At 44.3% G+C, this 22,509-nt stretch overlaps 1 protein-coding gene across 1 annotated transcript in view; it reads right to left on the reverse strand.

The window, feature by feature from the left end:
* Positions 1 to 22,509, reverse strand: part of mcf2a (MCF.2 cell line derived transforming sequence a) — a 176,088-nt gene that overhangs the window by 74,179 nt on the left and 79,400 nt on the right. Inside the window, exons 6-12 of the mRNA XM_073057769.1 lie at positions 18,998 to 19,114; positions 15,372 to 15,521; positions 13,460 to 13,575; positions 10,411 to 10,525; positions 8,220 to 8,339; positions 7,162 to 7,353; positions 1,989 to 2,180 (exon numbers count right to left, since the gene is read on the reverse strand). Of these exons, the coding sequence (XP_072913870.1) occupies positions 1,989 to 2,180; positions 7,162 to 7,353; positions 8,220 to 8,339; positions 10,411 to 10,525; positions 13,460 to 13,575; positions 15,372 to 15,521; positions 18,998 to 19,114 (1,002 nt within the window). The remainder of the gene's footprint in view (positions 1 to 1,988; positions 2,181 to 7,161; positions 7,354 to 8,219; positions 8,340 to 10,410; positions 10,526 to 13,459; positions 13,576 to 15,371; positions 15,522 to 18,997; positions 19,115 to 22,509) is intronic.

Here is a 22,509-nt window from a genome sequence, read left to right on the forward strand (position 1 = left end):
AAATACAGATGCAAAGAATTTATTTAAGATCTCCCCCCTCTCCACACATGGATTATCATTCTGATCTTCCAGAGGACCAATTTTATCCCTTGCAATCCTTTTGCTCTTAACATACCTGAGGAATTCCTTAGGATTCTCCTTCACCTTATCTGATAGAGCAATTTCATGCCATCTTTTAGCCTTGCTGACACAAACCAGCGAAAATCAGCAGATGCTGGAGATCCTAGCGTCACACACAAAATGCTGGAGGAACTCAGCAGGCCAGACAGAATCTGTGAAAAAGAGTACAGTCGATGTTTCAGGCCAAGACCCTTCACCAAAAAAAAAGATTCTTTTTTCTCCAATCCTGATGCAGGGTCTCAACCTGAAATGTTGACTGTATTCTTTTCCACAGATGCTGTGTTTTGTGGCAGCAGTACTTTGCAATATATAATAAAATATTATAAATTATAATAAACAAATAGTTCAAAAAGAGAGCAATAAAAGAAAAAAATAGTGAGGTTGTGTTCATAGCGTTAATGTCCATTCAGAAATCTGATGGTGGAGGGGAAGAAGCTGTTTTTGTGTGTGTCTTCAGCCTCTCGAACTTCCTCTGTGAAGTTTCCTAGTAAGGTAAGACGGGCTCACGATCTCACAATCTACTTCGTTCTGATCTTGTACCTTACTGCCTACCTGCACTTCACTTTCTCTGTGCCGGTTACACTTTAATCTGCATTGTCATTGTTTTACCTTGTTCTACAGGAGTGTCAGTTCATCTGTACAAACATCTGACAAGCCATTCACATACCTCAGTCCACGTCACAATAATAAACCAATTCCCATTCAAACAAATCAGATTCACCAGTGAGGAATTAATTGGTCAAATGCCATCATAAGTTTACCATGAGCTTCTCATTCTATTTTTAATTTGAAAATACCTCATTTATAACCTGCTGGAGATTGTTACACAGGGAACAAGGCAATCTGGAACTTCAGTGAATAATGTCACCAACTAACCAATGAGATTCACATCAACTACCGACTGTGGGGTGTAATAGGATAATCTAGTCATGCTCACAACAGAAAGAGAAATAAATAGCAGGGGATGGGAGTATAGTGAGAGAAAGTGAGTGAGTGAGAGAGAGAGAGAGAGAGATTGCAAGAGGGGGGAGTGTGAGAGAGGGGGAGTGCAAGCGAGAGGGGAGTGCAAGCGAGAGGGGAGTGCGAGAGTGAGGGGGAGAGAGAGAATGTGAGAGTGAGAGAGACTGAGTGACAGTTTGAGAGAATGAGAGAGAAGAGAGAGAGTAAGAAAGAGACTGGTAAAGTGACAGAGAGTTAGAGAGAATGAGTGAAGGAGAGAACAAGAGAGAGATTGTGAGAGAATGAGAATGAAAATGTGAGAGACAGACAGAAAAAGAGAGAGAGAGAGACAGAGATGTTGATTTACATTTCTAGGAAGAGCAATTAGAAGAACACTGCAAACTCCTCCCTTTCACTGTCAGTTTAATAGGAACTTGAAGAGCAACTTCTTTTACACAAAGGGTGGTATGTATGTGCAACAAGCTTTCAGAGAAAGTGGTGAGGCAGGTTCAATAACAACTTCTAATAGGAGTGTGTGTGTGTGTGTGTGTGAGAGAGAAAGAGAGAGAGTGAGAGAGAAAGAGTCAAAGAGAGAGAGAGATGTAGAAAGTGAGAGGGCCTGAGAGAAAAAGAGGAAAAAAGAGAGACAGCAGCAGAGAGATATGGAGACAAATAAAGAGAGAAAGAGATAGAGGGAGAGGGGGAGGTTGAGTGACAGAGAAGGTGAGAGAGAGGAAATGAGAGCGGGAGGGAGAGGGAGAGAGTGAGAGGGTTATTAGAAGAACTAGGAAGCCAGAGTTGAGGTGGGGAATTGCTGAGAAAGGGGCCATTGTAGGTGGTAAAACTGAGGAACAGTTCCACTGTGAATTAGCCAATGTACTCCTGATCCACAGTGTCAGAACATAACACAGATGGTTAGTGTTAAATACCTTAATGGGTGTTGTAAGAATGTCTCCAAACTCATTGAACAAGTCTTCAGTGTCATACTGCAGGTAAGCTCTAGAGTTTTCCAGAAACTTATCAATTTCTTGCAGAGCTTGCTTTGCGCCTTGCTGTGACTGACATTTGTCCACGGGCTGTGAGGCAAGAAGGTAAGCCCCTTCGTCACACCACTGCAGAACCTGCGGAAACCAACACCAGTTAGTGCACATTCACCAGTCCTCCATCTCCATCACTGGAACGCATCCAGCCACACACGAAATGCCCCGAACATTAGATGCACTCCTGAACACTCTGTTCAGCCAACCATTCAGATTATAACACAAAGTAACCAGCAGCAAATCATCTTCCACCCAAATTTCCAAAAGAGATTCAGGATTCAAGAGCAAACACGAGGAAATCTGCAGATGCTGGAAATCTGTTACTCTAGATCCAATTCAACATAAAAAAACCACAATAAACATAAAAAACACAATTATTAATAACTGATAAATATAAAAGCAATATTATAAAACATAATGTAGAAGTAATTGCTTTAGTGTGGCTGATGTGATTAAGATTAGCTAATGTGCATAGACCGATTGTATACTAGGGTAAGGAGTATCTGTACACAAGGTGATGTTGACAGAGTGCACTACATCAGTGAGCCACTCCTCATCAGGGGATCAGACATGGAGAGGGTCAGCAACTCCAACATCCTTGCTGTTATCATTTCAGAGGAGCTGTCCTGGGCCCAGCATGTAAGTGCAATTACAAAGAAACTTCTTCTTAGTACTTCCTACTTCTTCTTAGGAGTTTGTGGAGATTCAGCATGACATCAAAAACTTTGACAAACTTCTATAGATGTGTAGTGGAGATACTGACTAATAGCATCACGGACTGGTAATGGAAACATCAATTCCTCTGAATGGAAACGCCTACAAGAAGTAATGGATACGGCCCAGTCCATCATAGTTAAAGCCCTCCCCACAAATGAGCATATCTACACGAAACACTGTTGAGGAAATCAAAATCCATCATCAGGGACGCCCACCAACCAGAACATACTCTTTTTTTCACTGCGGCCATCATAGAACAGATACAGGAGGCTCAAGACTCACACTGGTAGGCAAATAATTGTTACCCCTCAACTCTCAGGTTCTTGAACCAAAGGAGATAACGTCACTCAATTTCACTAGTCCCATCATCAAAATGTTCCCAAACCAATAGACTCACTTTCAAGAACTCTTTGTCTTATTTCCTCAATATTTGTTGCTTATTTATTTATTATTTGTATTTATTTCTTTTTGTACTCACACAGTTTGTCATGTTTTACACACTGGTTGAATGCCCTTGTTGGACAGTCTTTCATTGATTCTGTTAAGTTATCATCTTATATCATATCATTCTATCATTTATTGAGAATGCCCACAAGAAAATTATTCTCAGTATTGTAAATGGTGACATACATGTACTTTGATAATAAAATTTACTTTGATCTTTGTACTTATATGACCATAGGACCATATCGGAGCAGAATTAGGCCATTTGGCCCATCGAGTCTACTCCGCCATTCAATCATGGCTGGTCCTTTTTTCCCCTCCTCAGCCTCACTCCCTGGCCTTCTCCCTATAACCTTTGATACCATGGCCAATCAAGAACCTTTCAACCGCTGCTTCAATTACATTCAACAACCTGGCCTCCACAGCTTGTGGTAACAAATTCAACAAATTCACCACCCTCTGGCTAAAGAAATTTCCCTGCATCTCTGTTTTAAATGGATGCCCCCCATCCTGAGGCTGTGCTGTCCATTTATATTTGTATTGTTTGCAAATGTGACAACAAAGCCATTGATTCCATCATCCATATCATTGACATACAACGTAAAAGGAATCAGTCCCAACACAGACCCCTGTGGAACACAACTAGTCACCAGCAGCTAACTAGAAAAAGATCTCCTAAGGGTTCCTGTATCTTAAGCTCCCTAATCATCTCTGGATCATTACCTAACACCCAATCCAGTATAGCTGATCTCCAAGTAGACACAACAACAAACTGCTATAAAAAGCCATCTCATAGGCGTTCAACAAACTCACTCTCTTGAGATCCATTATCCATCTGATTTTCCAAATCGACCTGCATGTTAAAGCTTCCTGTGACTATCATAACATTGTCCTTTTGACAAGCCTTTTCTAATTCCCATTTCCCATCTGAGGTCCACATCCCAGCCTGTATATAACTGCCATTTCTTAACTCACCCACAAGGATTCAACATCTTTTGAGCCTCTGTCACATCTTTCTAAGGATTTGATACCATTCTTTATCTTCATGATTTGTGAGGGGAGCCACACCACCCCCTCTGTCTACCTTCCTATCCCTCCAATACGATGTGTAACCTTGGACATTAGCTACTAACTACAACCATCCTTCAGCCACGATTCACTGATGACCACAAAATCATACCTGACAATCTGTAATAGTGCAACAAGATCATCCACCTTATTTTTTATACTCTGTACATTGAGATATAACATTATTTTTGTATAGTACTGTATTTTTGATTCTGCATCCCTAATGCACTGATACTCACCCTGCTGGCTGCAATTTTGTCCTATCATTTGCCTGCCCTTCCTGATAATGTGACTGCATGCTACCTTTGCTTTTATACCATCCGTCCTATCCTGTGTCCCTTCACTCTTGTTCTCACCCCCACCCCAGTGAAATGGTCTGGTCTATCTCACAGCATGAAATCCTGTTTCTCACTTTACCTTTACCAACAGGTTCAAAGACCATTACCAACCAGCTCAAAGACAACTTCTATCCCACTGTTATCAGACTATTGAACATTCCCCTAGTATGATAAGATGGAGTCTTGACCGTACAATCTCCAGTATTGTGCAAAAGTCTTAGACACATATGTATGGCTAGAGTGCCTAAGACTTTTGCACAGTACTGTAGTAATTTTATGTATTGCACTGTCTGCTGTCGCAAAAACGCAAAATAATGACATATGTGAGTGATGATAAACCTGATTCTGATATGGGTCTCTATATAGACTGAGCGTGGGAAGGGACAGGGAGAGGGGAATCATGGTTGGGAAAAGGGGAAGGGAGAGGGGAGGGAGCAGGAAACACAATCTGTAATGATCAATAAACCAATTGCTTTGAATCAAATGATCTTGACTGGTGTCTCAGGGCTGGGTGTGTCTACACCCTCACCACCCCCTGTCCCTGGCACTCCTTCTCTGCCATCTGTCTCATACCCATTCTGTGGCGGTCCACCCTCACCATTGCCAACATCCTTTGCTCCCGCCAGATTTACAAACTCACTCTCCACACCACATTGATAAATACAGACTGTGCAAAGGTCTTCGGCACCCATGTGCCTGAGAATTTGGCACAGTTCTGAACCTCGTAATGACTTTGGATTTTAATGTCTGCCCACATTCTCTTTGTAGCTGTAACCCTTTATTCTGCATTCTGTTATTGTTTTCCTTTGTACTACCTCAAAGTATCTGCAACACAGGTTTTTCCACAGCATCTCAGAGCAGGTGATGAATAAACCAATTTACCAATGAGTTAAGTGATAGTAGGGCAGCACAGTACAACACTTTCCAGCACAAGCGATCAGAGTTCAATTTCGGCTACTGCCTGTAAGGAGTCTATATGTTCTCAATGTCTCCGTGGTTTCCTCTGGGTGCTTCTGCTTCCTCCCACTTCCCAGGGAAGTACCAGTTAGGCTTGTAAATTCTGGGCATACCACGTTGGTGCCAGAAGCATGGCGAGACATCACAAACAACAGGCAAAAGACACATTTCACCATATGTTTGGAAGTTTCAATGCAGATCTTTCAACCCTGGAATATCTGGACAGCAAAGATGCATTCATCAGGATGCTCTTTATCGATTACAGCTCGGCATTTAACACCATCATCTCCTCAAAACTAATCAGTAAGCTCCAGGACCTAGGTCTCAATATCCCCTTCTGCAGTTGGATCCTGAATTTCCTTACTTGTGGACCCTAGTCAGTTTGGATTGGCAGAAACATCTCCTCCATGATCTCCATCAGCACGGGAGCATCACAGGGATGTGTGCTTAGCCCCCTGCTCTACTCACTTTACACCTATGACTGTGAGGCTAAGTACAGCTCCAACACCATTTACAAGTTTGCTGATGACACACTGTTGTGGGCTGTATCAAAGGGGGTGATGAATCAGCATACAGGAGGGAGACTGAAAAATTGGCTGAGTGGTGTAATAACAACAATCTCTCACTCAGTGTCGTAAGACCAAGGAACAGAGTCCAGGCTTCAGGAGAGGGAAACCAGAGGTTCATGAGCCAGTAATCATCGGCGCATCAGCAGTGGAGAGGATCAGTAACTTCAAATTCTGGGTGTCACTGTCTAAGAGGACCTATCCTGGACCCATCATATAAATATAATTGTGCAGAAAGCACGGCAGCACCTCTACTTCCTCAGGAATCTGCGGAGGTTTGGCATGTCATCAACAACTTTGACAAACTTCTATAGATGTGTGGTGGAAAGTGTGCTGACTGGCTGCATTATGGCCCGAAATGGGAACACCAATGCTTTGAGTGAAAATTCCTACTAAAGGTAATGGATTCAGCCCAGTGTATCGCAGGTAAAACCCTCCCAACCATTGAGCACACACATCTACAGGAAACGTTGCCATGGAAAAGCAACATCCATCATTAAGATTCTCACCACCCAGGCCGTGCTCTTTTCTTGCTGTTGCCATCAGGTAGAAGGTACAAGAGCCTCAGGACTCACACCACCAGGCTCAAGAACAGTTACTACTCCATAACCATCAAGCTCTTGAACAAAAGGGAATAACTACACTCATTTAATAGTGAAATGACACATTTCACTGGCTGTTTCAATAGTCGATATACATGTGATAAATAAAGTCAATTTTAAGCGATACCTCATACAGTTATTTTTGGCAATGTAATCTGATTGGTAAGGACTCCCACTTTCACGTACAAAGGATGCTGTTTGCTGAATGTTTATTGTATCCATGCAGAACCTTTAAAACTCGGCCACGTAGTTAACGGAGGAGACTTGCGAACTGCCCCCACCACATCCTTGGACTGCACAAGCTGTACTGTATGTTCTGATGTAAATCTGAGAAATAAATCTAATCTTTTTTTTGTCAGTGTTAGCTTACCTGCTGTAACCTGATGTGCAATTCCAGTGATTTGTTTAGAGAGATGTACTTGTTTCTCATGTCGTCGAGCAAGTCCTTGCAGAAGTGCCGAAGTTCACTGCATCTCTCGCAGATTAAATCCTCTGCATAATGGTGATCAGATATCAACCGATCACCCTGCAAGATCAGAGCCTGAGCATCTCCGATCAATTTCTGTAAAGAACACACACGTCAATTTGAGGGTGCCTCAGAACACTGCGGCCCAGTGAATGTACACCACCTGATTAGGTCTCTATGTTACCAATTCTTTGACAGCTAATCAATTATTCCCTTGCTAATCTCTGTGAATTAATTGCTACAGAATGTCAGTGATTGTATTCTGATAAATCAAGATTTCCTAAGTCATGAACAAGAGAAAATCAGCAGGTGCTGGAAGCCCTGCTGAAGGGTTTCGGCCTGAAACGTCGACTGTACTCTTTTCCACCGATGCTGCCTGGCCTACTGAGTTCCTCCAGCATTGTGTGTGTGTTGTTTCATAAGTCTTGATTTAATTTTGCCATTGTTCAACTTCTTTTACAAAATCAGTCTTTTTTTTAAAAGATTCAAGATTTTTAATGTCTATTTCAGTACACAAGTGTAAAGCAGAATGAAATAATTGTTACTCCAGATCAAATGCAGCATAAAAAAGCACAATAAGGTAAAGAACACAATACATATAAGTAACTTAAACACATAGAATAAATATATAAGGATCCGTAAGGGACGGAGAAGGAAAACTCTGATGTCAAACCTCCGCTACCTCGCAGTCATACCTTGTCCTGGAAAAGCTTTGGGAGTTAAACTACAGGAAAAAAAAGGTTGGGAATCTGGAATTCCTGTGGCAGTCCAACATTGACTGGTAACTCCTGCAACACTGCAGGTGTCAACTTGCATTGGTCTCTGCCATTCTTCAGCTGCATGGAGAGGGGAGCCTCCTGCACGGGCAACAACTTGCTCTCTGTATCCTACTGTCCTGGCTTGCGCATTGTGGTCGGCCCTCACATAAGGAATTCAACAGGATTGCAGCTTGTACACTTTACCTGAGATCTCCCGTCCAAGCTGGCTAGTTCACGAAGAGCTTGTTCTGATTCAGCAACACTGGCCCCAGTTTCAGGGATGTCTCCTTCCTCAGATGACAAATAGTCCAAGGCCATCTTTACCTGCAGAACAGAATCCAGTTGAATATTCTCACAAACTGTGTGACTGGGGAAACCATTCCAAAGAAGATTCTAGAATTTGGTTACAGGGAGATGTTGATAAGATGCAGAGCTGGGTTCAGAAGTGGCAAATGGTGTTCAATCAGAAAAAAAAATTTAGTGATTTGTTTTTGGAAGTTATAAACCTAGGACCAGTCTCCGAATAGAGGAACATATATTTAGAACAGAGTTGAGAAGGATTTTCTTTAGCTAGAGGGTGGTGAATGTGTGGAATTCATTGCCACAGACAGCTGTGGAGGTCAGTTCATCGGCTATATTTAAAGCAGAGGTTGATAGGTTCTTGGTTGATAAGGGCGTCAAAGTTTACAGGGCAAAGGCAGGAAAATGGGGTTGAAAAGGATAATATATCAGTCATGATGGAACAGTGGAGAAGGCTTGATGGGCCAAATGGGATTAATTTTGCTCTTATGTCTTATGGTCTTCTCGAATCTTCTTCCCTTAAGTACATTAATCAACTAGATAGGCTATTGATATAATGAATTACATTGATTTAACTATGAATATAAATTCACCAGCTGCTGTCATGGGATTCAAATTCATGGATCAATAGATTTCTGGAGCGTAGTCTGCTGACTTAATCACTATACTATTGTATCGATGTATGTCAAGGGCAAACCTGTGATAATTTGGCAGGAAGAGTATTGGGGATCTGGAAAACGTGTCACTGAATTCTTCCACACACCATTGGCTGAAGGTAGCCAATGCCATGCTGGGCACTGTTACACTCAGGGCATTCCAGTTCAATTCTGGTGTTGTCTGTAAGGAGTTTGTATGTCCTCCATGTGATCACTTGGATTTCCTCCGGCTGATGCAGTTTCCTCCCACAGGCCAAAGACATCTCCCTCGGTAGGTTAATTGGTCATTGTAAATTGTCCTGTGATCCGTGCCACACAGCAATCCACCTATTTAATCCTTTAGAATAGATATGATGAGGAAATTCTTTAGCCAGAGGGTGGTGAATCTGTGGAAACCATTGCCACAGACGGCTGTGGAGGCCAAGTTATTGGCTATGTTTAAAGTAGAGATTGATAGGCTCTTGATTAGTCAGGGCATCAAAGGTTACGGGGAGAATGCAGGAGATTAGAATTGAGAGGGATAGTAAATCCGGCATGATGGAATGGCAGAATACAGTCGACAGTTTGAATTGCCTAACTCTGCTCCTATTTTTCTTCTTTGATGTTGGTTTAAGGTAAATGATCAGGAGTGTATAATGTACTGCTATGGAATCATTCATCTCCATGAATATGTGATAAATAAATCAATCTTAATCTGAAAAACAGGAGATTCTGCAGTTACTGGAAATCCGAAGCAACACACACACAAATGCTAGGGGAACTCAGCAGGTCAGGCAGCATCCATATCAATATGCTCAGTGACCACTTCATTACGTACACTTGTTCGTTAATGCAAATAGCGAATCAGACGATCAACTGGCAGCAACTCAATGCACAAAAGCATGCAGACATGGTCAAGAGGTCCAGTTGTTGTTCAGATCAAACATCAGAATGGGGAAGAAATGTGATCTAAGTGACTTTGACCGTGAAATGATTGCTGGTGCCAGACGGGGTGATCTGAGTATCCCAGAAACTGCTGATCTCCTGGTATTTTCACACACAACAGTCTCTAGAATTTACAGAGAATGGTGTATGAAACAAAAAAAAAATTCCAATAAGAAGCAGTTCAGTGGATGAAAATCTCTTTTTAATGAGTGAGGTCAGAGGAGAATGGCTAGACTGATTCAAGCTGACAGGAAAATGGCAGTAACTCAAATAACTATGTGTTACAACAGTGGTGTGCAGAAGAGCATCTCTAAATGCACAACATGTTGAACCTTGAAGTGGACGGACTACAGCAGAAGATCACAAACATACACTCAGTGGCCAGTTCATTAGGTACAGGAGTGATAGATGCTGCTTCACCTGCTGAGTTCCTCCAGCGTTTAGTGTATTGAACTCAAATGTGAATCTGAATCTGATGAGGTCATTCAAAGATGGGTTGGGACCTATGCGCTTACCTCTTGGAAAGTTTGTTCAAATCTCCAGACCTGCAGGCACTGCTCAAGCTTCAGGAGATGTTTTTCCCAGAATCCATCAAAGGCTGTTTCCATGTCATGCAGTTGGGCTAAGAGTCTGTCCGAGGTGTGGGAGAGAAGTAAATATCAAACCCATGGCAACCAATCTTAAGTCTCATTAATGCTCGATTTTTTTGAGAAGACTAATACGTCTATTCCAATGTGAGCTGTTCACACAAAGCCCCGACATCTCTCTCACCCTGGTAATATAATCTTCCATTCGCACCTCCATAAGCAACTTCAATCTCTGCTGACAGCTGATTTTGAGGAACACCACCTAATTTTTTAACTGGACACATCACAGACAGATTGTAGAACACAGAACCTGGCACATTACAGCGCAATCAACGTTTCCTCAGACACAGAGCAACCAGTGTTCTGAGGAGGACATGTTTTCTTCTTGTAACATGCATACTATGAATATTTAGAATGAAAATTGAAAAATCACTTGTTTTTGATTTTATTTATTACTTGAAGGGTATAATGAAATATAGCACAACAAAATGTTTTGTAAACATTTTCTCATGTGTCTTTATTCCATCTGCGTGGAACAACGGCGATGTGCACGGGAGCATTTCAGTTACTGCGTGCTGGCACACCCACACAGTTTAGAGGGATCAGCGAGCACCGTATAGGCACTTATGCCCATGATGTTGTGTCAACTTTTTAATCTACTCGAAAATCAACCTAACCCCTTCCTCATACATAGCTCTCCATTTTTCTATCAGCCACGTGCCTATCTGAATTGTCCTGAATGTATCTGCCTCTATCACGTCTCCGGCAAAGCGTTCCACATACCCTCTCAGTGAAGAAATGCCCTCTCAGGTTTCCTTTAAATATTTTGCCTTTCACCCTTAACTTATGATTTCTAGTTGAAGACTCGCCCAATATCAGGGGAAAAACATATTTAACCCTATCTATACCCTTATAATTTTATATACCTTTATCAAATCTTCCCTTGTTCTTCTACACTCTAGTGAATAATGACCTTTTCTTATAACTCAGGTCCTCAAGTCCCAGCAACATACCTGTCTCAGAGGTATTCAATTTTGTTCTCACCCCTATCTCTTCATTTTCCTGCATCTGTGAATTTGCACATCTTAAGTCTTCCAGATTTCTTATCCAGCAACCCTGTTCCCATCAGACAACCCCAATCCTAGACTCACAATAACTACAATATCCAAAATTGCCACAAATACATTTATTTATTAATAACCAATCCAAAAGAGAAATGAGTCAGAAAATATAAAGAGGAGAGATTCTGCAGATCCTAGTAATCCAAATCAACACACACAAAATGCTGGGGGAGCTCAGCAGGCCAGGCAGCGTCCGTGGAGAGGAATACGCAGTCAACATTGCAAGCCAAGACCCTTCATCGGAACAGGACAGGCGGGGGAGGAAGGTGGGGAGGGGAAAGAGTACAGGCTGAAAGGTGCAGGGTGAAAGCAGGTGGGTGTGGGAGGGGGGAATGAAGTAAAGGGCTGGAGATGAAGGAATCCGATAGGAGAGGGGAGTGGACCATAGGAGAAAGGGAATGAGGAGGGGCACCGAGGGAGGTGACAGGCAGAAGAGATGTGGTAAAAGGAAAGCCAGAGTAGGGAATGGAAAATTGTTGAAAATGCTCAGCAGGTCAGGCAGCACTTGTGGAGGCAGTATTAGTGTTTCTCGTCAATTGCCTTCCATTAAGATTAATGAATCTCTGCCTGGTATAAGCAGAGTGTGTTTGTCTTTGCCTCTTGCATTCAGGACCAGTTCAATATGGACTCCTCAGAATTCCACCACACCACTACATGGTCAGGAGAAACTCCGCTGGTCGGGGTTGACCATGGATGTTGTGTCTTAGCTGTCTACGTTGTTGTTGCTGGGCCATCAGTCGAAACACAAGCCAGGGCAGTATAATATGGAGACAAAGCTGCTGCCCTTACAGTAGGCTCCCCTTCTCCAAGCAGGTAAAAAGGAGTGGCCCATACAGTTTGGCACCAGTGGCCAGTTGCCAGTCAACATTGAACTCAGCATCAGGCTGCCTCACGGTTTACTCCCGAAGCCTTCCCCATGAGTGGGTGTAGCTGCAAGGCAGCCGAGGTTTGAGATCAGAGTTTTCCTTCTCCTAGATAAGCTGCCAGCCATGGCTGATGAGACCCACCTACCTGAAGCGTCTGGTTTTAAGGTGCCAGTAACCTGCTTTTCCCCCTTCTCCTGTCAGTAGAAATGCTTCCACTGGGCTCAGTAACTAAGCCACATGTGAAGGTTAATGTTTGGACCTGGTGTCAAGATGCATGCCATGGGTAACATTAAACAGAGAGTGGGAGCTTCCTCTCGGGAGAGGGAGAAGGAGATATGGAAATGTGGAAAGGGAAAAGGTGACCTGGTCAAGGTTCATGAACTTTGAAGGGTAGTTGTGAGAAAAGAAAGAAACCTCTGCCAGAGGAGGCGAGGACACACCATGATCAGACACGGCATTCTGACAAGTATAGCTTGGAAATGAGTCTTTACTCAAACCATTAACTATTTTGAAATCTGGGATTTTTATTAGTCCAATGTGTGAGGGTGAGAAAGAAAGTGTGTGATTGAGAGTGTATGCATGAGTGTGAGTGTGTGTGCGAGAGACAGTTGTGTGTGTATATGTGCATGTGCACATTATGTGTGTGTGCGCGTGGCGTGTGTGTGCATTTATATATGTACGTGTGCATATATATCTGCGTGCACGTGGTGTGTGTATATATGTGCGTGTGTACTTATATATGCGCGTGTGCATTTGTGTGTGCACATGGTGTACACACACACACACACACACACACACACACACACACACACACACACACACACACACACACACACACACACACACACACACACACACACACACACACACACACACACTCAAACTCTTAGCAGATTTTTAGGGAAAATTGGATTTAAACCAAAGGTTTGTTCAGTACAATACCGAGTGGGTGGAACACAGAGGGATGAACTGCACAATCCCAGCACTCACCTCTTCACTGTGGCCTGATCTCCATCTTTCTCCGCACTGGACTGACTGCTACCAATGGGTTCCATGAGGTTGGTCAGCAGCAGCTCCCCCTCTTTGATCACCTTTTGTACGTCATTCTGGGCACAGCAATAAACAGCAGTTGAACAAAGAACTCAGTGGCTTTCCAAGCCTCAGAACTCACACATCTTAAAGAAAGTCCGTGCATTTGTAAAGTGCCTCAACTCCTCCTTCTGCAAGCACCTCACTACTGAAGAAGGACCCTTGATTTACTTTCACAATGTGGTAGATGAGACCAGATCTGGAATAGACTTGATGGGCTGAATGGCCTGATTCTGCTCCTGTGTCTAATGATCAGTTGTTTGTATGATATTAGCTGAGGTAAAAATATTCTTCAAAATAACATTTGGGGATAGGTTCACCCAGGAGTGCTGTAACATTTCTCCTTTATAAAGAGCACAGATACAGGCCCTTTGGCCCAGTCAGTTTATACTGACCTTGGTGTCCATCCAGGTAGACCCAATTCTCTGTGTTCGGCCAATATCCCTCTAAGCCCCATCCCTCCAGGTATCTATCCAAATGTTTCTTAAATAATGCTATTGTCCTTGTCCAACTGCGTCCTCTGGCAGCTCATTCCTTATACTCCCCACCCTCTGTGTGAGCAAGTTACCCCTCAGATTCAAATTCAATTATTTATCATGTGTATTGAAACACAGGATGAAATGCATCGTTTGCGTTAATGATTAGTCCAACTTCCCAATGTTCTGGGGGGGCAGCCCGCAACTGTCCCTTATAAGCCTCTCCCATCTCACCCTAAACTTCTGTCCCTTAGTTTTGGTGCCAACTACCCTACAGAGCCACTCCGTCATGGACAGCCTCAGGCCTAGAGCCACTCCGTCATGGACAGCCTCAGGCCTGGCTGTGAAAGGAGCAGGGTTGGGCATGGGGCTCTTTCTCGACATCTTCTGCTTTTTCTTTGGTCTTGATTACGTTTCTGAAAGTGTTGGAGCCTGTTTGGAATTTGATGAAGTGATCTGGTACTGTGCTATCGAAAGACAGGACCGACAACATCAGCTGCCTTGTACAGAAGACCCAACACAACCACGATCAACTCCATTTCGAGTATCAAGGAAGACTGAAGCATCGAGGCGAATGTGGAGAGGGCCAGCACTCGCTCTCCACTGAGACCTCGGGGTTGGTGGCGTTCAGACCAGGCGTGGTAGTCACTCTTCACAGAAGGTCTCAGTTTGGGTGGCTGCTCTCCTCAATGCTGATGGGGGGCTGTTTTTGAAGTTCTGAGATTTGTGTGATTATTGGATTGTGGTTTATATTGATCTCCTGCAGCTTTCCATGTTTCCTTTCTTGTTGCTGGTTGCTGCGTTGGTTTTTGTGCGAGGGAGGTGTTGGGTGTTAGGGGTCTGATATTCTTGTTGGTTTTTCTGTGTCGGCGATCTGTTAGTTTTTGTATGTGTGGAGAGGGGATGGGGGTTTGATGCTATTGCCGTTGTTCTGCTTTGCGAGAAAGGGACTGGGCTGTGGGGTTTTTGATGTACGAGCTGCCATGGGTGCGAGGGAGGGGCTGGGTGCTTTGGGGTTTGCTAGTTTTGTTTCTTTTTCATGTGGGGGGGGGATGATGGGTTGATGTTTTTTCTTTCCAAAACTCCCATGTTTTATTCTGCTTTTCATGACTATCTGGAGAAGACAAATATCAGAGTTGGATTGTAGATGCATACTTTGACAATAAAATTAGCCTTTGAACCTTTGATGGGATTAGGTAAGTAAGTACCCTGGGGAGAAGACTGTTACCATCCAGCATCCACCATCCTCCCCTGTGCACACGAGCTGACCAAGCGGGATGCCCAGCCTGGACAACAGTTGACCCGTGGGGTGTCCAGTGGATCGCTAAAGGACTCACCTTCAGCTGGCGGTACTTCTCGGTCCGGGAGGCTAGCAGAGCCTCCACTGAGGGCAGGTCACTGGGCAACTCTGCCTCAGCCAAGTCAGTGCCAAAAGCTTGCAACATCTGAGCAATGTCCTTGACCATCACAGCAAAGCTCTCGATTGCCTGAACACGAGAACAGACAGGCGTAAACAATGACAATGCAGCACTGCAAGAGTTCCCATGGAAATTTAAACCCCCCACTTTCAAAGAAACAGGTCGCTCAGCCCATCAAGCGGATGCTGTGCTGTTACTATGCCTCAAGAGGTTGAACATTTATCTACATCTACAGGATTCATCCATAACCCATTTAAGGTCATCTTCGCCCCTACAGGAAAGAGAGCCTCTGTGAATTTGGAGGAGAATTACAGTGATTTCACTATCCTTGTAGTTTCAGACTGGGCATGGGCACGTACTGCAGAGTGCCTGTGTACAGCCAGAGTCGGCACCTCTAACTCACAGAGTCACAGATCAATACATCCCAGAGTTTCTATAACCTCTCCGTGACCACGGGGGTTTCTTCCCACAGTCCAAGATGTACCTGTCGGGAGGTTAATTGGTCATTGTAAGTTGTCCTGTGATTAGGTTCGGGTTAAATCAGGGGACTGCCGGCTGGCATGGCTCAAAAGGCCGGGAGGGCCCATTCCGTGGTGTGCTTCTGTACATGAAACAATACATCGAAGCAACATGGCTGAGTGGAAATGCAGGGCTCTGTGGGAGAGAAGGGTTAGATTGCTCCTGGAGTAGGTTCAAATGTCAACACTGAACCATGGGCTGAAAGACCTGTGACATGCTATATTCTACAGTCCAGAAACACTTGATCCCAGACACACATCCATCAGCGAGACAATGTCATGGGCGCAGAAATCACCATGAACCCTTATCCAACGCATGGGCCTGAGCAAATTCAAACAGGACAAAACAGGACGTTAAAGATAAAAAACACAAAATGCTGGCAGAACTCAGCAGGTCAGACAGCATCTATGGGAGGAGGTAGTGACGACGTTTCGGGCCGAAACCCTTCATCAGGAGTGAAGTAACATGGGATGGTCGAGGGGGGATAAGAAGTGGGGGGAGGGATAAAGTAGAGAGCTGGGAAGTGATAGGCTGGAGGGAAATGGGCTAGGGGGAAGGTGGAGAATTATGGGAAATAAAAGAGAAAGAAAGGTAGGGCTGGGAGGAGAGATTATAGTGAGGGGGTAAAAAGAGAGAGAAAGAGAACCAGACTAAAATAATAGATAGGGATGGGGGTAAGGGTGGGGGACAGGGGTATCAACGGAGGTCAGTGAGTTAAAGAAGATAAGCAGTGAGAAGTGGCCTCAGTGTTTGCTGGATGTCACTAGGGACTGAAAAAAACATTGAAAAAGAAACCAAATCTAAACCTTAAACCTACATCATTGAAAGGAATTCCACCGAAGCATTGGCACAGCTTGGACATGAAATCAAAATGTCAGAAAGTTGTGTTAGTCAGCTTGCATCAACATCCATAATTAATGTGCACCATGGTTCTATTTTAGGTGAAGATATTGTTAAATAGTAGGGCAGCAGATGTAGGTCAGGGACCTGCTTGCATTTCTATTTGCGGTAACACACACATAATGCTGGAGGAACTCAGCAGGTCAGGCAGCATTGATGGAAAGGAATAAACAGTCAATTTTTTGAGCTGAAACCCTTCGTTAGGTCTGGAAAGGACGGGGAAAGATGCCAGAATCGGAAGGTCAGGGGAGGGGGAGAAGAACGAGCTAGAAGGTGATAGGTGAAGCCAGGTGGGTGGGGAAGGGGATGATGTGAGGAATCTGACAGGAGAGGAGAGTGGACTGTGGGAGGAAGGGAAGGAGGAGGAACACCAGGGGAAGGTGATAGGCAGGTGAGGAGAAGTGGTAAGAGGCCAGAGTGGATATTAGACGGAGGGGGAAAGGAGAGGAAGAAGAAATCGATGTTCATGATATCAAGTTGGAGGCTACCAAGACAGAATATGAGGTGTTCCTCCTCCACCGAGAGTGGCCTCATCATGGCAAAAGAGGAGGCCATGGACTGACATGATTGAATGGGAATGGAGATAGAAATTAAAATGGTTGGCCAGCGGGACATTCCACTTCTGCGGATGAAGCGGAGATGCTCAACAAAGCACCAGTTTATTTCGATTTGTTAGTTTTGGCCAAAGTCTGATAATAACACAATACTCCATAAGATTTTGATTCAGGAAAAAAATATTTATCCCATGTACAGTACATCAAAACATACAGTGAAATGCGTCATTTGCATTAACAACTTGAGGATGCGCTGGGGGATCTGGTAAGTGTCACCACATATTCCTGCACCAACATAGCACGCCTGTCACGCAGAGCACAACAAGCAACAAAACAACAAAAGCAGAACAAGACTTCCTCCCCTCTCCCTCCCACACACAATCCACAAACCCCAGACAGAAGGCCTTCTTCTATATTTGCAGATATGCAATCATCGTTTGGAAGTAAACAGGAAGGGACTGCGATAAAGTCACAGAGCACTACAGCACAAGAACAGGCACTTTGGCCCATCCAGACTGTGATAAACTATTAATCTGCCTAGTCCTACCAATCTGTATTTATTCTTTATAAATTTAAAAAATATTAAGTTAGAGGTTAAAGGATGGATATGGAATAAAATGTGCATAAATACATGAATACGAGCATGGATTTTTCAATATAAACAGCTTTATAAACAGTGGTTTAAAGTATTTACTGTGCAGTGGCAGGGTAATAGATAGAAGGGATGGGGGAATTAACTAGAATGGTTGATTAGACTAACTGCCTTAGGGAAGAAAGGTTTAAGGTGGTATGAAGTTTTTGTTTTAATAGCCCTATAGTGCTTTTCGGAAGGGAGCTTTTAGAAAAGGCAATATGCAGGCTGGGTAGTGTCTGAAATGCTTTTTTCCTGTCTACTGCTTTGTTCTGGACACATAAGAATATAAGATCTACAACAAAAATTCGGCTATTTGGTCTGCCACCTCTTTGCCCATTCTCATAATCTGTCTAAGTCCTTCTCCAGACTCCTTGCTTCCTCAACACTTCCTGCCCCTCCAACTATCTTTGTCTCATCTGCAAGTGTGGCCACATAACCATCAATGCCATCATCCAAGTCATTGACATATAACATTAAAAAAGCGGTTCCAACACAGACCCCTGGGAAACGCCACTAGTCACTGGCAGCCAACTGGAAAAGGCCTCCTGTATTCCCACTCATTGTGTCCTGACAGTTGGCCAATGTTCTCTCCATGCTAGTGTCTTTCCTGTAATACTCTTATCTTGTTTAGCAGCCTCACGTGCAGCATCTTGTCAAAGTCCTTCTGATAATCCAAATAAACAACATCTCCTGATTCTCCTTTGTATATCCTGCCTGTTATTTCCTCAAGGAATTCCAACTGGTTAGGGTTTGACTGGCAGGCAAAATCCGACTGCAGCCAATGATCTTTCCTGCTGGTTAATATTAGATTGTTTAGCAAACCGAGATATGATGTGGATGTGATCCACAGGTGAGAGGAACATAACTGAGCATAATATGGACAGAAAGCCTGTTTTCCCCACACACGCACGCGCGCACGCGCACACACCCCCCCGTACCGTGCGGAATAGGATCCACTCATCGTGACAGTAGTCAAGGGTGCCGCCAAACTCACGCGTCAACTGGCTCTCGTCGATGTAGTTCAGAAGCTCTGTAACCGAGTTCAACATAACAACCTGCAGGAACACCAACAACATGGATAGACGTCACATCACAGACAGTCTGGGCAGAACTCACCTTTATCACAGCACAAACACAAAACACTCTGCAGATGCTGAAAATCCAGAGCAGCACACAGAGAATGCTGGAGAAACTGAGCAGGTCTGGCAGCATCTATGGAAGTGAATAAGCAGTCGATGTTTTGGGCTGAGACCCTTCATCAGGACCGGTAAGGAACAGGGAGATGTCAGAATAAGAAGGTGGGGAAGGGGGGAGGAGGACAAGCTGACAGGTGATAGATGAAACCAGATTGGGGGGGGGAAGGTAGAAACTGCGAGGTAGTAGATAGAAGAAGCCAGAATGGGTAATAGAAAAAGAGGGAAGGGAGGGGAAAATATTACTGGAAGGCGAAATCGACGTTCATGCCTTGACGTTAGAGGCTACCGAAATGGAACATGAGGTGCTGCTCCTCCAGTCTGAGAGTGGCCTCACTTAGCGGAATATAGAGTCAATGATTTGGGTCGAACCTTTCATCAAGACTGGAAAGGAAGTTGGTAGAATCCAGAATAAGGTGGTGGAGGGAGGGGAAGGAGTACAATCTGGCAGGAGTTAAGTTAGATCAGGTGAGCGGGAAGGTGGGTGGGAAGGGGAGGAAGGTTGAAGTGAGAATCTGGGAGGTGACAGGTGGAAGGGGTAAAGAGCTGGAGAAGAAGGAATCTGATATGGCACGAAGGTGCACTTTGGGAGAAAGGGAAGGAGGAGGGGAAACAGAGGGAAGTGATAGACAAGTGAGGAGAAGAGGTGAGCGGGGAGCTAGAATGGAGAACGCATTATGTCTAAAGCACCTTATGGACCAATCAGAACCATGGAAAGATAGTCACTGCTGTAATGTGGTCAACTTATGCACAAGAAACTCACACAGGTATAATTAGGTGGTACAAGCTCATTGGCCCAGAATGAGGCTCCAGAGGAAGTTCACAAGAAAAAGTTTGAAGTATGAGGAGCACTTAATGGCTCTGGACCTGTACTCACTGGAGTTTAGAAAAACAAGCAGGGATCTCATTGAAACCTATACAACATTGAAAGGCCTAGATAGAGTGCACGTAGAGATAATGTCTCCTATAGTGGGGGAGTCTAGGACCAGAGGGGCACAGCTTCAGAATAGAGGAATGTCCCTTTAGAACAGAGATAAGGAGAAATTTATTTTGCTGAATGGCAGTCAATCTGTGGAATTCATTGCCATAGACATCTGTGGAGGCCAAGTCACTGGGTGTATTTAAAGTGAAGGTTAATATGTTCTTGATTAGTCAGGGTGTCAAAGGTAATGGGGAGAAGGAGGAGAATGGGGTTGAGAAGGATAATAAATCAGCCATGATGGAATGGCAGAGCAGACTCGATGGGCTGAAAGGCCTAATTCTGCCCCTGTGTCTTATGCAATGGCATGTAACTATGCTGCATCTCTAAATAGCTTCTAATCAGGTGCAGTTGCCTGAGAGGTACAGGCAGAAATCTGGCCTTCTCTTTGCCAAGTACCAGTTGTGGGTTTTTTTCTGCCAACCCCAGGAAATGCTTGGCTCTGGGTGAGCTCCATCTGAAAGATATCACCTCCAACAGCGCAGTGGCTGACACCAGAGAGGGTTTGACCCATGACCGCCTGATTCAGAAACACAAGCATCAGTCACTGGGCTAAGGCTGAAGCCTGTGGGGTGACACCAATCGGGGCTGTGGGTCTCCTCACAGCACAACCACCACCCAGGACCACGCCCACCCCCCAGGACTAGGCCACCCCCACCTCCCCAGGACCATGCCTACCCCCCAGGACCAGACCCACCCCCCCAGGACCACCCCCCCCCTCCAGGACTACGCCCACCCCTAGGACCAGACCCACCCTTCAGGACCATGCCCCCAGCCCCAGGACCACGCCCACCACCGCAGGACCAGACCCACCACCCCAGGACCACACGCTCCATCACAATTCAACAGGTGGAAGAATTCAAGTGGGCCAAAGGAACTCAGGAGTAGGAAACGTTTTTCATAAATTCTCTTGTATTCCTTATTTTCCCAAGGAAGTGAACCTCAAGGCTTTATATGGGAGCACATAGATATTCTTATCATAATTTTTACTTTAAACTTTGAGGCACTGTTTTAAAGCAGCATTGAATACGGTTCATTCCTCGCCATCATGAGCCAGACTGGGGTTCATACAATTTAAAGCTTTACACAGGGTACATTTAAGTAAAGCCAGGCTTGCTGACATGCATCCCGGGACAGACGCTGGCTGTGACAGGTCTGTCACAGACCTCCGGCTGGTTTGGTGCCTGCATTTTGGTCTTGCCCCTGGCTTGATGGCTACTGGGCACTGGTTTTTAAAATTATCAGTGAGGTTTTGGGGGTGACATTGAGGCCTTGCCCGCTTATCGCTGTATTTGGTGTGGCAGATGATGTTCTGGGTTTAAACGCAAGCCAGTCGGATATTGTTGCATTTACATCGCTTTTGGCCTGTAGGAGAATCTTGCTGGGCTGGAAATCTGCCACTCCCCCATCTGCTGCTGCTTGGTTAGAGGACGTAATGTTTTTTTCTGAAATTAGAAAAGATTAAATTCACTTTGAGGGGTGTCTGTGAAATAGTTCTATTCAAAATGGGGACCTTTCTTGTCATATTTTGGGAGTCTTAAGGAATTACCTACTAGTTGAGGGCATTTGATTGTATTTGGGAAATTGCCTCCCTTTTAACGCACATCTGGTTTACCTCACAGAGTGGTTGATGAATTATAATATGAGTGTATTCAGGATCATCTGACATGTTGTGGATGTGTGTGGGCCTTCATCTTGAAGGAATGTGGGGGTATGGCTGTGAAATGTCCGTACTTGTATTTGTGAATTGTTGCATTGTAAATACATTAGCTGCCATGGTATGTTCGGGGAGGGAGGGTGAGGGGAGTTTTGTTTAGGGGTAAGATATAAAAGCAAAATGGAGGAAAATGTAATCCATTATGTATTCTGTATTGTGTCATTCCTTCAATAAAAATATATTTAAAAAAGATAAAGATTGGTTTTATTTGTCACATGGACATCAAAAAGTTCTGTCTGGTGAAATGCTTCATTTGGAACAAATCAAACCAGTGAGGATTGTGCTGAGTCTGAGATCAGCTGGTGGTGCAGTGAGATCAGCATCGGGCTCGAGAACGGAGGTTCCCGAGTTCAATCCAGTGACAGGCTGCTCCCGAGTGCGCTCTCTATCCGTGCCAGGTTGATGTCGAGCTCGCAACTCGACCTCGTTAAAAAAAAACTCTGCCACCGACAATTTAAATTCCCGCACGGAATATTGTGGAGGATCAAATATCCAAACCCACAATTCCAACACTAACTCAGCATTCCCACAACTCTCTTACTACTAACCCGTAGGGTTTCG

This window comes from Hemitrygon akajei, chromosome 10 (genome assembly GCF_048418815.1).
Source record: "Hemitrygon akajei chromosome 10, sHemAka1.3, whole genome shotgun sequence".
In the NCBI taxonomy this organism is placed as follows: Eukaryota; Metazoa; Chordata; class Chondrichthyes; order Myliobatiformes; family Dasyatidae; genus Hemitrygon; species Hemitrygon akajei.